Raw genomic sequence first — 15599 nt, 5'->3', positions numbered from 1 at the left:
AAAAATTAGAGAAAATCCTCCAAGGCCTACTAAAGAATGGTAGTGGGGCATGGTAGTACACACTTGTAATCTCAGCATTTGGGAGGCTTAGACAGGAGGACCCAGGTTTGCAGATAGCCTCAGCTACTTAGTGAGACTCTGTTTCAATATAAAGATTAAAAAATAGGGATGGTGATGTAGCTCGAGGGTAGAATGTCCCTGGGATCAATCCCCAGCACCAAAAAAAAAAAAAAGAAAAAAAAAAAAAAGAAAAGGTAAGTACCTAGCAGAAAATGCCTGTCATTTATCTGTCACTTATGTAATTTTAAAAGTAATTCCTTATAGGAAAAAGAAGAAATATAGATGAAAATTCCCCAAATATAAATATTTGGAGAGAATAAAGCACCTGACAACATTTGATTGGTTGTTAATAACCGAGTTCTATAATAAAAAAAGCTCACATTTGTCTACAAAATCCTTATTTTCATCAATGTATTTTCTTTTTTTTAATTTTTTTATTGGTGCATTATATTCATACAACTTATTGGGGTAAAAACTTGTGTGTACAAACATGTACTCATCGCTGATTTAACCCCTACCCAAATCCCACCCCATTCCCTCCCCATCTCTCCCTCCCTTGCTTGGCTTAGTGATTGACTTCGATATGTTTAAGTACATTGTGAGCTTTAGAGATTTTCCTCTTCCCCCCTCATTTCTCCTCCTTTAGGTTGTCTTGTTTGCTCCTCTTTTCTCCCTAACTCTCACATATTAGGGAGAGCATCTGATTTCTTATTTTTTGTGCCTGACTAATCTCACTTAGCATTATGTCCTCCAGTTCCATCCATTTCCCTGAAAATGACGTAATTGAGTATTTTTTGATGGCTGAGTAAAATTCCATTGTGTACATATCCCACAGTTTTGTAATCCATTCATCTGTTGATGGACATCTTGGCTGGTTCCATAGTTTGGCTATGGTGAATTGTGCAGCTATGAACATAGATACACATGCATTAGTTTGGTAGTTTGGTTTCTTTTCTTTTGGGTAGATACCCAACAGTGGTATTGCTGGATCAAATGGTAGATTTGTTCCCATTCTTCTGAGGATTCTCCATACTGTTTTCCAAAGTGGTTGCACTAATTTGCAATCCCACCAACAATGTCTTAGAGTTCCCACTTCTCCACATCCTCGCCAGCATCTGTTGTTGTTTGTGTTTTGAATGATGGCCATTCTAGTTGGAGTTAGGTGAAATCTCAGGGTAGTTTTGATTTGCATCTCTCTGATTGCCAGTGATGTTGAGCATTTTTTCATGCATTTATTGGCCATTTGAATTTCTTCTTTTGTGAAGTGTCTATTTAGTTCATTTGCCCATTTTGTTATTGGATGCTTTGTTTTCTTAGTGTTGAGTTTCTTGAGTTCTCTGTATATTCTAGATATTAGTCCTCTATCAGTGGTGTAGGTGGCAAAAATCTTCTCCCATTCTGTTGGCTCTCGATTGAGATTCTTGATAGTTTCCTTTGCTGAACAGAAGCTCTTCAGTTTCATGCAATCCCATGTATTGATTCTCCTTTTAATTTGTTGTGCCTTTGGGGTCTTGTTGAGGAAATGTTTGTCTGTGCCTATGTGTTGTAGTGTTGGACCTATGCCCTCTTCAAGGAGCTTCAAAGTCTCTGGTTTAATTTCCAAGTCTTTGATCCATCGTGAGTTGACTTTTGTACAGGGTGAAAAAGTGGGATTAACATCCAACTTTCTGCATATGGCTAACCAGTTTTGCCAACACCATTTGTTGAAGAGGCTATCTTTTTTCCAGTGTATGTTTTTGGCCTCTTTGTCAAAAATCAATTGGCTGAAAGTGTGTGGACTTGTTTCTGGGTCTTCTATTCTGCTCCATTGGTCTATATATCTGTTCTTTTGCCAGTACCATGCTGTTTTTATTACAATGGCTTTGTAGTATAGTTTAAAGTCAGGTATTGTGATTCCTCCTGCGTGGTTTTTGTTGCTGAGAACTACCTTGGCTATTCTGGGCTTTTTGTTATTCCAGATAAATTTAAGGACTGATTTTTCTATGTCTGTGAGGAATGATCTTGGTAGTTTAATGGGCATTGCATTAAATCTGTAGATCACTTTTGGGAGGATGGCCATTTTAATGATATTTATTCTGCCAATCCATGAACATGGAAGGTCTTTCCATCTTCTAAGATCTTCTTCGATTTCTTTTTTCAGTGTTTTATAATTTTCTTTGTAGAGATCTTTTACCTCCTTGGTCAAGTTTATTCCTAGGTATTTTATTTTTTTGTGGGAGATCCTGAGTGGAAGTGTTTTCTGAATTTCTTTTTCAGTGGATTTATGGTTGGTGTACAGGAAAGCTTCTGATTTTTTAAGATTGATTTTGTATCCAGATACCTTGCTGAATTTGTTGATCAGTTCTATAAGCCTTTTGGTTGAGTTTGTTGGGTTTTCTAAATATAGTATCATGTCATCTGCAAATAGTGAAAGCTTAAGTTCTTGTTTTCCTATTTGTACTCCTTTGATTTCCTTTTCTTGCCTTATTGCTTTGGCTAGAGTCTCTAGTACTATATTGAAGAGAAGTGGTGATAGTGGACATCCTTGTCTCATTCCAGTTTTTAGGGGGAATTCTTGAAGTTTTTCCCCATTTAATATGATGTTGGCAGTGGGCTTATTGTAGATTGCCTTAATAATGTTGAGATATGTTCCTTCTATTCCAATTCTCTGCAGTGTTTTTATCATAAATGGATGTTGAATTTTATCAAATGCTTTTTCAGCATCTATTGAGATGATCATGTGGTTTTTGTCTTTGATTCTGTTTATATGATGAATTACATGGATTGTTTTTCGTATATTGAACCAGCCTTGCATCCCTGGGATGAACCCTACCTGGTCATGGTGAATGATTTTCTTGATGTGGTTTTGAATGCGTGTTGCTAGTATTTTGTTTAATAGTTTTGCATCCAAGTTCATCAGAGATATAGGCCTGTAGTTTTCCTTCCTTGAACTGTCTTTATTCGGTTTGGGTATTAGTGTGATGTTGGCTTCATAGAATGTATTTGGGAGAGTCCCGGTTTTTTCTATTTCCCGAAATAGTTTGAGTAGTATTGGGATTAGTTCTCCTATAAAGGTTTTATAGAATTCACTTGGGAAACCATCTGGTCCTGGGCTTTTCTTTGATGGTAAGCTCTTTATTGTTATTTCAATCTCTTTGATTGTTATTGGTTGGTTTAAGTGTTCTATATCTTCTTGACTCAGTTTAGGAAGGTTGTATTTATCTAGGAAGTTGTCGATTTCCTCCAGATTTTCCATTTTGTTGGAGTATAGTTTTTCAAAGTAGTTTCTGATAATCCTCTGGATTTCTATGCTGTCCTCTTAATACTGCCTTCAAAGTGTCCCAGAGTTTTTGATATGTTGTTTCTTTATTTTCATTTGTTTCTAGAAATTTCTTGATTTCACCTCTTACATCTTCTATGACCCATTCTTCATTCAGAAGTGTGGTGTTCAGTCTCCACATGTTTATGTTGTTTCTCTGGGTCTTCTTATAGTTGATTTCTAGTTTCATTCCATTATGGTCTGAAATGACACAGGGGATTATGTAACATTTTTAAAATTTGCTAGTGCTCATTTTGTGTCCCAGGATGTGATCTATTTTAGAGAAGGTTCCATGAGCAGCTGAGAAAACTGTAAACTCTGCTGTAGTTGGGTGAAATATTCTATATGTGTCCAACAGGTCCATTTGGTTAATGGTGTTCTTTAGTTCTGAGACATCTTTACTGACCCTTTGTCTGGAAGATCGGTCTAGTATTGTGAGAGGTGTGTTAAAGTCTCCCAGTATTATTGTGTTGGGATTTATGTGTGACTTCATGTCACAAAGAGTTTGATTTATGAAAGTAGCTGCCCCTATGTTTGGGGCATAGATGTTGATTATTGTTATTTCCTCTTGCTGGACTATTCCTTTTACCAGTAAAATGTGACCTTCTTTGTCTCTTCTAATAAGTTTGGGTTTGAAGTCTAACTTGTCTGATATCATAGTTGCTACTCCTGCTTGTCTTTGAGTAGCATTAGCATGGATTACCTTGCTCCAGCCCTTTACCTTGAGTTTGTTCCTATCTTTACTTGTAAGGTATGTTTCTTGTAAGCAGCAGATGGATGGATTCTGGCTTTTAATCCATTTTGCCACTTTATGTCTTTTTATTGGGGAGTTGAGGCCGTTTACATTCAGTGTGATTATAGAGAGATAATTTTTAATTCCCAACATGTTAAGATCTTATTTCTGTTTGAGATACTGTTTATTCTTCTTTGCTTAGTTGTCTGCTGGATGGGAATTCTTGTTTCTTTGGTTCTGGTGTGTATTACCCATTTCCTCTTTGCAGTTAATCTCCTTGAGTATTTTCTCTAGCGCTGGTTTTGAAGACATAAATTCCTTCAGTTGCTGTTTGTCATGGAAGCTTCTTATTTCCCCATCTAATTTGATGGATAGTTTTGCTGGGTAGGAAATTTTTGGCTGGAAGTTGTTTTCTTTCAGAGTTTGGAATATGTTACTCCAAGCCCTTCTGGCTTTCATAACTTGGTTTGGGAAGTCTGGAGTGATTCTAATTGGTTTGCCTCTGTATGTCACGTGGCCTTTTGTTTTTGTTGCCTTTAAGATTCTCTCCTTGGCTTCCACATTAGTCATTTTGACAATTATGTGGCATGGGGATCCTCTTCTCCGATCCTGTCTAAAGGGAGTTCTATAAGTTTCCTGGACCTGTGTATCGACCTCTTGCTCTGTTTGGAAAATTTTCTGCTATTACTTCCTTGTTGATCCCTTTGGTTTCACCTTCTTTTCCCTCCTCTATTCCAATTATTCTTAGGTTAGCTCTCTTGAAATGGGCCCATATTTCTTCAATGTCATATTCCTGCTGTCGGGTTTTTTTTTCTAAATTAGAAACTATGCATTCATTTTTAGAATGATCATCTTCAAGAAGCGAGATTCTATTCTCCATGTGGTCTAATCTGTTGTTTATACTTTGAATTGAGGCCTTTACTTCATTAATTGCATCCTTTATCTCTTTTTGACTCTCTCTAAATTCTTTCCAAAAGTCCTCTATTATTTCTAAAGTTATTTTCCTAATTTGATCTTCTAGAGATCTTTGGATTTCTGTGTTATCAGATTCTGATGTTGTGGGGTTGTTGGCATTCACTGCTCCATTGTTATTTCTCTTTCCCATGATTTTGGAAGTTTGTGCCTTCTCTGGGTTCTTCCCTGAGTCACTACGAGTTCACTTAAGATGTTCTGGATCTCGAGTCTGTGGTATCTCAGTTATCACTACTCCTTTACTGGGTTGTATCACAAAGTCTCAGACCCAGGGAGTCAATCAAGGCTGCTTAGATCGTGGGGGGTGCCAAGTTGGGCGTTCTCCAGCGGGGAGTTGTGACTATGGTATGATATCTCTGCCACTGCCACTCCCCCACTGGGCTGCACTGCTAAAATCTCCGACCTAGGGAGACTATCTGCACAAGTCCCTGGGAGTGCAGTACTGGGATTTCTCCCCTAGGGGCTGCAATTTGACTCACGGTTGTTGAGTGCGCTGATGGAGCTGTAGTGAACTCGGTGGATTCACTCCTGCCGCCACTGGCAATATGGCACCACTGCCACACCCTCGGCCGTGATGCAGCGTATTCTTCTCTGGTTTTGAACTCAGCTCTGAGTCCTTGCCAGTTGTGCTGTGCCCGGCCCTTGGGAGCTTTAGATGTTCCCTGCACCAACAAAACTGCTGACTGCTGCCCGGCTGTTCAGCACCTGCTCTCTTCGGCTTGCTGTCCACCCCTCCTCTCAGGCGCCTGGTGGCTGGTTGAGTGGGTTGGTCTAGGGCCGTCCAGTGAACTCGCCGCTGCTGCCAGCAGTAAGACGCTGCTTCTGCATCCTAGGCCATGAGGCCAGAGTACTTCCTCTCTGGATTTGAGCTCTGTTTTGAGTCTCCCTCCTCTCTGGAGCCTGGTGCTGCTAGGGGAGATGTAGGCCGCGCCGCTCCGGCCACTCTGCGCCACGGCTCTGGCTGCTCCTCACCATGGCTCTGGCCACTCCGGCTGCTCCGGCCGCTCTGCACCGCGGCTCTGGCTGCTCTGCACCGTGGGTCTGGCCACTCCGGCCGCTCCAGCCGTTCCGCGAAGCGGCTCTGGCTGCTCTGGCTGTTCTGGCCGCTCCGCTCCGGCTGCTCTGGCTGCTCCACTCAGCTGTTCTGGCCGCTCCGCTCTGGCTGCCTCAGCCGCTCCGCTCCGGGGCTCCGGCCACTCTGCGCCGCTGCTTCAGCCAATCCGCGCTGCAGCTCTGGCTGCTCCGGCTGTTCTGGCCGCTCCGCTCGGCTGCTCTGGCCGCTTTGTTCGGCTGCTCTGAACCGCGGCTCAGGCTGCTCTGCACCGCGGGTCTGGTCACTCTGGTCGCTCCAGCTGTTCCACGACGCGGCTCTGGCTGCTCCAGCTGCTCAGGCCGCTCCGCTCCGCGGCTCCCCCCAATCCGCGCTGCGGCTCTGGCCGCTCTGGCTGCTCCGGCCGCTCCGCGCCCCGCGCGCGCAGCACTTTGGGCTGGTTTTTTTCCGGTGTCTTGTTTTTCCAGCCCTTTTTCTCTGTCCCTTGTATTTACCGTTTTTTATTTCTTCGCTGGTGGTGTTTTCTGGCTCTGAAAGGTGCTGGTTTTGTGGTAGTAGAGTTGGATTGTTAGCGGGACTTGTAAGTGCTGCTTTCCTCTGTCGCCATCTTCCCGGAAGTCATCCATCAATGTATTTTCTTACTTGGAAAATCTGGTTAGGAGTTATTCAGTATATGCAAGAACTTTTGCTGGATAACTAGAAATCATATCACTGCTATCAAGAAAGATTTTTTTCCCCAGTGAATCATATGGAAAAATATTAAACTTGCACAGCATTTAATCACTATACCTTTCACTTTTGCTTCAGTGTTTTACAAAAGAGATATCGGACAAGACAATTTCTTATTTCACATACATTGTATAGATATATTTGTACTGAACACAAGGTATATTAAAAAATCAATGCATAATTTAGCCAAATGTTTGACATTAGGTATTTGGGAGCATTCACCTTTCCTAAGGCCTCCTATCCATTTTCTATGCTTCAAGAAAGACATCAGTATTAAAATTAGGTGGTAGGAAACTATCTGTATTCTCGATACCTTTTCCAAAGTAAATAGGAACTGACAATGGTAGTAATGAAAAAGTTTAGAAGCCTAGAACAATGCTTTAAAAAATGTTAACACTTGTTAGTACATTTTGGCTAAAGAGAAAGTAACGTCCTCAAGAGTCATGAATTTGGGTAGAGAGAGGATGCTTTCCCATTTCAGCTCTCTTTCTTGTTCATCTCTATAAATCTGGGTGTATTATTAATACTCTCTAAAACTGTTTTCATACTTGTAAATATGTTACTGAAATTTGGAGATAAGTGGCTAGTTTTGTTGGTTGATGAACCCAAATCAAAGCAAAACAAAAGGTTGCTGCTCTTTCCTGCATCCCTACTTCTCCCACCTGGCATAGAGCAGCAAGAGGCACTCCCAGTGAACTAAAATTCTCAGATAAATGGAATTTTCAGTTATAACCCACCCAGGAACAATGCATGTATAGTCCAGAATAGAAATGGAGGAAGTGTAGAACAGTTTTATTGAGTGGGGGCAATTAACAATTCACAGATTTGATGCTGAAAATATTGAGCCATGCAAATAAAATAAAGCCACAAAATACAGGGAGTGAAATAGATCTTCAGGTATATTTCCTTATGTAGTGGTATTAGTCACTGGGCAAGGCAAGCAGTTTTAAGGACATGCATTTAAGTGAGTGATAAAAGGAAGAGGCAGAGCCTTTAAAAGAATGTACATGTGCTCAAAGTTGTTTCCTTTTTATTTCAGCTAAGGATCTGGAAAAACTTTAAAAGAGTTAGCCCAAATCACTGAGTATTCTAAATTGTTTTGACAACCCATGTGAACTTTACTCTTTACGATGCTCTGCTATTTAAAAAAATATTTTTCTTTGAACAAGCACTTTCGACCTTGAGCTGAGCATGCTCAGTAACGTGGCACCTCTCTACTATAATGAGTCTTTCCTATCTGAATAGGCATACGTTTCTCCAATAAAAGCCCCTTGCTTTCTGCATTCTGGTAGAACACTGCTTTGCAAATTAACTTCAGTCCTCTCCTTATTTGCTGCAAGTAATAAATGTCTTTCCACTCCTTTATCTTCTGGTTGTGCTTATTGGTTTTGCATTCACCATGAGGAAAACCCACCACATTGTCACAGTAGATAACTGTAAGTCACCTGTGTTTTTTCTCTTGCATCTAACAGGCCTTGCTTATGTTCCAATGAAGTCCAAAGAAGAAAGGATATTTAAAGCAGGGCAATGGCTATGTATTTGTGGTTCAATTTTTGGTTGGGGGAAATGTTTGAAATAATTTGCTGACATGAGACATATATTTGTGTCCTCATATTCCCCACATTACTGAGTATACCCCAACATAATCCTCACCTGGTAGAATCTTAGCATAATATCCAAAGCAGCACTGATAATTTGGTTGCACCTCCTGAATTCTGCCACCACAACAAACTCCAGTTGAATTCAGAAGAAATGGAATATAATTTTCTTCACAACAGTGGTATCCAGGCTGGGAGTCATAGAGAACTCCGTGACAACAAATCTAGAAGTTGAGAATCAGTTTTAAAGAATTATCAGTTTAAAACTATTAAGAGTATTATATCTCACATGGTAAAAAGATTTTCTTATAAGGCCTTGATCTAAGACCACGTGACTTGTATTTCATAGGTTTAAAAAGTATTTTCCGGGATCTTTCAAATCTGTAAGTTTTTAATAGCTTCAAACAAGGCTTTGCTCTCTAATACTCTACAAATATAAATTATCTTTGAATGTCAGTGCTTCCAGCCTGAAAATGTTTAGAATTATTAATGAACAAGTTTCTTTGTATGTTTTCATTTTAAGGATTGTTTAATTTGAAACTATATCAATGAAAACTGTCTCTAATACTTTATTTTTAATGTACTGAATTTTTTTCTAATCTATAAGACCCCTTATTTATGAAGCTAGTTTTCAGACAATGCAATCTCAACAGAGGCTAACATATTTGTCTTGTAAGAATAGTGGAATATATTTATTTTCAAGAATATTAGATGAGCCGGGCATGGTGGCGCACGCTTGTAATCCCCGTGCTTGGGAGGCGGAGACAGGAGGATCGCGCAGGTTCGAAGCCAGCGCGCTGGCTTAAGAGACCCTGTTTCCAAATAAAAAGTATAAAATAGGTCTGGGAGTGTAGCCCTGAGGTAGAAGGGTTTCCAGGAACCCCAGTACCACCAAAAAAAAAAAAAAAAAGAATATTAGATATTTGCCCATGTCAGGCTTACAAGTATATATTTATATAAGTACTTATATATAAATATATATTTACTAAGTACTCATATATATTAAGTATTATATTATATATTAAGTAATGTATATTTATATATAAAATATATATAAGTATGTAATGTATATAAGCACTTATAACATTAAGTACTGTATATATATATAAACATATATACAATTTATTGGTGCATTTTAGTCATACATCTTAATGGAGTACAAGATGGTAGGGGCATACATACACACATCACCCAATTAGCCCTTATCCAATTCCCAAACCATTCCCTCTCCCTTCCTCCTTCTCATGTTTGTCTTAGTGATTGACTCTGAGATGTCTGTGAATGTACATTATGTACATTAGGGAATTTCCCTCTTTATATATTATATATATTTGTAAATATAATACAAATATAATATATATATATACATATATATCATATTCTGCTATATTAAAAACTTTAATATTTGAAATTAATTTGAAAGTATTTTGAAATTAATTTTGAAAAGCCCTTTTAACTCTGTTAACTTCAAGAGCTGTGGAAGAAATAGTGTGTGTGGTGGACAAATTATTTGCATGTTCACTTGAGGTCTGAGAGATTGATATGCCATATATACAACAAATCAAACACTGAATAGATCCTGTAATGTAACCTTAGAATTTATACTTGACATAAGTTACATCGATTAAATCCTTTCTGTGGCAAGCAAGATTCTTGTAAAAAAACATTTTCTTTTTTCTTTTTGTTCATAACTACCTTTAGTGTGCACTAACATTTGAACCAAGCTCAACACAACAACTACAAAATGTAACATCTCTAAGTTTTGCACAGGCCCATTAATTTAGTACCTCAGACATTTTTCAAAAGTTATCTCAAAGCAAAGAAATTGGGCTCAATTATGAAGTTTACCCCTGTGGTTCATCAGGTAGTCTAGCCTGGCCAACTGTAATGAATTTCTTTTTCTAGGGTTAATTATTAAAATGAGGATTCAAAAATGAGTCTAATTCCAAGGAAAACTTGGGTGACTCATCCCTTCAATGCCATATTCTATGTGAATGGTAAATATTGAAATTAACTTACATTTTTAAGAGTTAAAAAATCTTTCTTTGTGTTTATTTGGGATTTAGGAATGTTAGTTAGGGGAAGGCATCAGGTTATCTCCCTTTTGTTGTATGATAGTGACGTAAAATCTTGTCATTTGTTATTTGATATGAAACCATTTACCACAGCATCATTCAGAGTGTGTGGTGAATGTCTTGTCTTTCAGCATGAATCCCTGGTACTTCTCACTTTATTTTGATGTTATTTTCCAAATATTCATTTAATGATGATGAGCCATGAGGTCTGATTTACTTCCATTCTTTCATGACCAATGTCATCCTCAGATTCCTTCAGCCATGAGAAGTGTTCCTTTATCCTCACCCACTTCAGCTTAGACTACTGATGGCTCCCAAAGGGGATATTTTTAAGTAATTATTTCTTTTGGGAGCTCTCCCAAATATCAGAGTGACTCCTAAATCTTCTAATGAATTTTCAAGTTCATTGTCTCAGAAAGCAAAAATGGCAATTTCAACTGATTTGTGTTTGGTTGATTTTCAAATAGGTACCTTTTCCTTGCTCTATGGTTTTCAAGTCAGTTTTGTAATCTGTGATTCTCAAAGTTTTAGTCCCTGGACTGTATGTTTTCATAACTAATTCCAAACCAGGATCTATACTTTCTTCTATTGACATTTTGACTTTCTTTATTATATTTCACTAACAATATCTTTATTACCTCTAAAACCTGTAAAAATATGACTTTGGGTCATCATTATAATGGGAATCATTTTAATAATGTATAACATTTATTTAAAAAAAAGATTGGAATGTGAAGTGGGACATGGTAATAAGCCTATAATCCCAGTACTTTAGAAGCTGAGACAATAGGATCACAGATTCAAGGCTAGCATCAGCAACGTAGACCATGTTTCAAAATAAAGCAATAAAAATGCTGGATGTGTAGCTTGGAGATAGAATGCCCCTGGGTTCAATCCCCAATGCCATCATAACCACTACCACCAACAATAGAAGAATGGAATATTAGATAATATTTGTTCGTGCCAGTTTTCAATTTATTTATTTGTTTGTTTGTTTATTTATTTATTTATTTATTTATTTATTTATTTATTTGTGGTACTGGAGATGGAACCCAGGGGTCTTCTACCTCCAGGCTACACTCCCAGACCCATTTTATATTTTATTTGGAAATGGTCTCTTAAGCCAGCTGAGGCTGGCTTCGAACCTGCGTGATCCTCCTGTCTCAGCCTTTCAAATGCGGAAATTACAAGCATGTGTCACCATGCCCGGCTTGTTCATGGCAGTTTTCTAAAGGTTACATTTTGCTTTCTTTTCAATTTATATTTATTTTGTGCAAAAGAACCTGTATAATTTTTTCTTTTTTGAGATTAGTGAAACATATCTTTCTTTTTTGTTTTTAATCATTTTTATTGATTTAAAACTAGACTAAACAAACTTATAATTTTGAAAAATATTACAAAATTTGTTATATTACACCAAATAGTCACTTATTTGGTGTAAACAGACATCACACTTCTTCAGAAGCTTACAAAAAACAGTTTCTGATATCAAAGTGGAAAAAATAAAAGGCAGAATACCTATAAATAATTTAGCCTAAAAATATAGAAATTAGAGGCTAGTGGTATGCTTTATCACTAATCTATTATACTGGATTATTTTTCTTCACTCCATGGAAAATATATATTAACTTAATATGGGCATTTACCTTTTGATATTTTAGAATAAATTTAAATTAAGACATTATGTGTCTTAATTTTACTCTATTTTGTTTTAATTTCACCCCTTAGTTTAGAGTTGAAACTATTATCAAATCTGCTTTTCAAACCCAAGCTTTTATGATGGCTTTTGGCCAGCATCAGGATTTATTTTGATGAATACATTGTTTTCTGCATTGAAAAGTGTTGTATTATTAATTCATAAGCCTACATAGTTATTTTGTATTTGCCAGCTTGTCACTGGATAGTACATAAACAAAAAAAAATTGAGGAGCAAATTTCACCTTTTACCAAATGTTTTTCCAAATTCATCTCTTTCTCATGGAAAATATTATTAATGGGCAATTTTATTCTGGCATTTTTCCTCTAAGAAATGTAATTCTATGAAAGTATGCTCATCATATAGTGCATATTTAGTATGCCTAAAGTGATATAAAATTTAGGCATAATGGCTGTTTCGGAGAATAACTGTGAAAAAATATATAGTTGTTTAGCTGGCTGGATTTATGCATTTCATAGATGTAGCTACTGCTAAACTTGTATCAGCTATGATTCATTTATAATTTGGTCCATTTTACTTCAATAACTCACTCTCTTAATTACTCAGTTCTTTTGCAGAGAATCTTAGAAATTTAGTAATAGCTTTAGTAGTAGTCACTGAATGTGTGATGTTATTGATAAATAGGAATATTATTTCATTGTATGAAATCCTACCTTGGAACTAAGGATTTTTCTGGATCGTTTGTCAATAAAAGCCATTTACAAACTCCTCTGTCTGGCTGTATTATTGATCTGTTTCCTAAACAGCAACTAATATGAACATTAATCTACAAATGACCATAATTCTAAAATATTTCTGACAAACTATAAAAGGTCCTGTTCATAGCCACTCATCAGTGTCATATAAACAAACACTACATTTGTAGCTGAATGGATCTGTTATAAAGAAAATTTCTAGTGCCTCAATCAAATATAGATTTGGGAGGTTCCTTATCATTCTAATAAACTCATATTTCCTGTAAAGATGGTGAAAAATGGAAAGGCCAAAAGGCTCATGAGGATGGTTGGATTTTTATAAGCATCTTCTCTTCTCCATGGGGTCTTGACAGAATAGTAGTGCAAACATCTATCATGATTCAACATAGTTTAAAAAGCAAGGAGTTTTATCTGGAATGTTTACTGAGAAAAACACATTCCATTGTCTGGTCTTAAGAGATTTACCTTGGCTTCAGGAGAATAACAGATGTGTCCACAGATACTTTGAGGTTTTGGACACTTCACTGCCTTGCAGAGCCCATAATTAGGGTCCTCTATTAGCTTCTGAGTTTTAGGGCATGGACGCCATGTTTTCCGTAAAAGATCATATCCAAGTATAATGCCATTTGGCTTCCCTGGAGATGCCCAACCAATTTGAAGGGATCTGCAACAGAGAAATCAATACTTCAAAAAGATGGCACTTAACATTGCTGCTATCAGCTTACCTATTTTTCAATTAACATTCTAAATTGGTCAAAAATTTTATTTCACCCACAAGTTCCTAACTAAAATGTAGTAGGAAGAGATGCAAATACGTATTTAAAATATACTAACAGATATGCAACATAATACCTGCAACTACCACCTGGTATATTTTGAGAATCAATCAAAACTATGTTAGCTTTGGGGAGAATAAATACAAGGACGGAGTTGGGTAGTATCTTGCTTTATGTTTTTGAGACAAGAAGAAAAAAATCACTGTTTATGACAAGTTGTGAAAATCAACAGAACATTTGTTTTTTTAAGTAGAGACAAGACACAAATAATGTGACATCATAAACTGGATGAAAATCAGAATGTGGCAGACCTCATCCCTATTAGTATCTACCTTCTTTTTGGCCTTAATTGGCTCATAGCTGTTCAAAGATGCAATTGGAAGACTCTTGTGGAATTCCTAGGAAATTTTATTTTTCTCAACACAGCTGCTACATTTCTCCCTTTTATTTTACATGCATGATGTTTACAACATTAGTAATCGTCTTATAGTGATCTGAGAAATTCTGTAAGAATCACAAAGATACCACCAGGTATTTGGCACTGCTGAGACAATGCCAACAACCATCTACATCTAGAATTCCCCACTTATGTCTCTATTTTTGAGAATTTTGTAACCTGCAGCCAAATTAAATGCTCAAGTGGATAAAATTATATTATTAGATTCCTTGAAATGTATTTCAATATATTTTTTATTTTTCAATCATCTAAGTGAATTTATTTTCCCTACTGTTTAACTAACATTGTCAGATATGTTCTATGGTCAGAAATACAGGAATTAAAAATTCCCATAACAACTACCTTTACGTCATCATGTTCTTAGTAAAAAATATTTAATTTTTAGAAATTGATTCTAAATTGATTCTAAATTGTTATTTAGAACATTTATTATTATTTATTCTAATTCATTATTTAGAAAAAATAATCCTTATTTATTCTAAATAAATTCTAAAATCATTCACAATCTAATTTGTGTGTATGTGGGGGGGTGCTGGGGATTGAACCTAGGAGCATTCTGCCTCTCAGCTTCACCCCCCAGCCCTATTTTTTATGTTTTATTTTGAAATAGGATATCACTACGAACTATTTCAAGAAGGTCTAAGAAGACCTGTAGATGTCCTCACTAAGTTGCTGAGGCTGGCCATAATCTCGTCTCAGCTTTCCAAGTACTGGGACTATAGGTATGCGTCATGCCTGGCTCAGAATTTCATTTTAAACACAGATTTGCCTTTTTCAGGGATGGTAAACAATGAGGGTATTATTAAGTCAGATCAACTTTATTGCACTTTCAATTATATTTTAATAAATCATCTTCTATAGCAAATGATATCACAATGTACAGTGGTACACAGAGAAGACAACCCTAAATAAAATGATTTCCTCTTGTGGAAACATTACAGAACTTCAATTGTGAATTTAGGTCTACTTCCTGGAAAGATACAGCCTAGATCACACTTACATACTATCTTTACTATTTTCTTAATAAGCTCTACAAGCAAAAAGTAGTTAAAAGTTTTTAACAAAGTCCCAGAGATTTGGATGCGACATATTCTCATAGGATAGCCTAGAAAAACTGAAAGACAGAAGAAACTCCAGAAAAAAGAGGAGAAACCCAGTGGAGTGAAGGAGGGGAACAAAATGAAGGAGACAGGAGAGAGGAAGGAGACTTGAAGAGCGAAACACCTCAATGAATGCACAATGCACATGATGCATTGATCACAAACTTAACAGAGCTAGTCATTGTGTTCAGCTCAAGGAGGTGGGGAAGGAGAGAGAGTGGGGTAGAAACTGGGAGAGGGATCAAGGAGGACTGTGTACATGTATGCCTCTATCACACTGAACTTCATCAAAATGTATGACTACAATCCACCAATAAAAAATCTCCAAACTAATGCAT

The 15599-nt window shown here is 37.1% G+C and overlaps 1 protein-coding gene across 2 annotated transcripts in view; it reads right to left on the bottom strand.

The window, feature by feature from the left end:
• USH2A (usherin) overlaps window positions 1–15599 on the bottom strand; it is a gene marked incomplete at both ends in the record, with an annotated part of 871783 nt that overhangs the window by 229774 nt on the left and 626410 nt on the right. For both annotated transcript variants that reach the window (XM_080698222.1, XM_080698223.1), the window contains 2 exons: window positions 8497–8665; window positions 13394–13592. In XM_080698222.1, coding sequence (XP_080554348.1) covers window positions 8497–8665; window positions 13394–13592 — 368 coding nt within the window. The remainder of the gene's footprint in view (window positions 1–8496; window positions 8666–13393; window positions 13593–15599) is intronic.

This window comes from Muscardinus avellanarius (genome assembly GCF_963383645.1).
Source record: "Muscardinus avellanarius genome assembly, chromosome: 7".
NCBI lineage: Eukaryota > Metazoa > Chordata > Mammalia > Rodentia > Gliridae > Muscardinus > Muscardinus avellanarius.
Note: the sequence above shows the minus strand (reverse complement) of the source record. Positions and strands in the feature narration are given on the sequence as shown.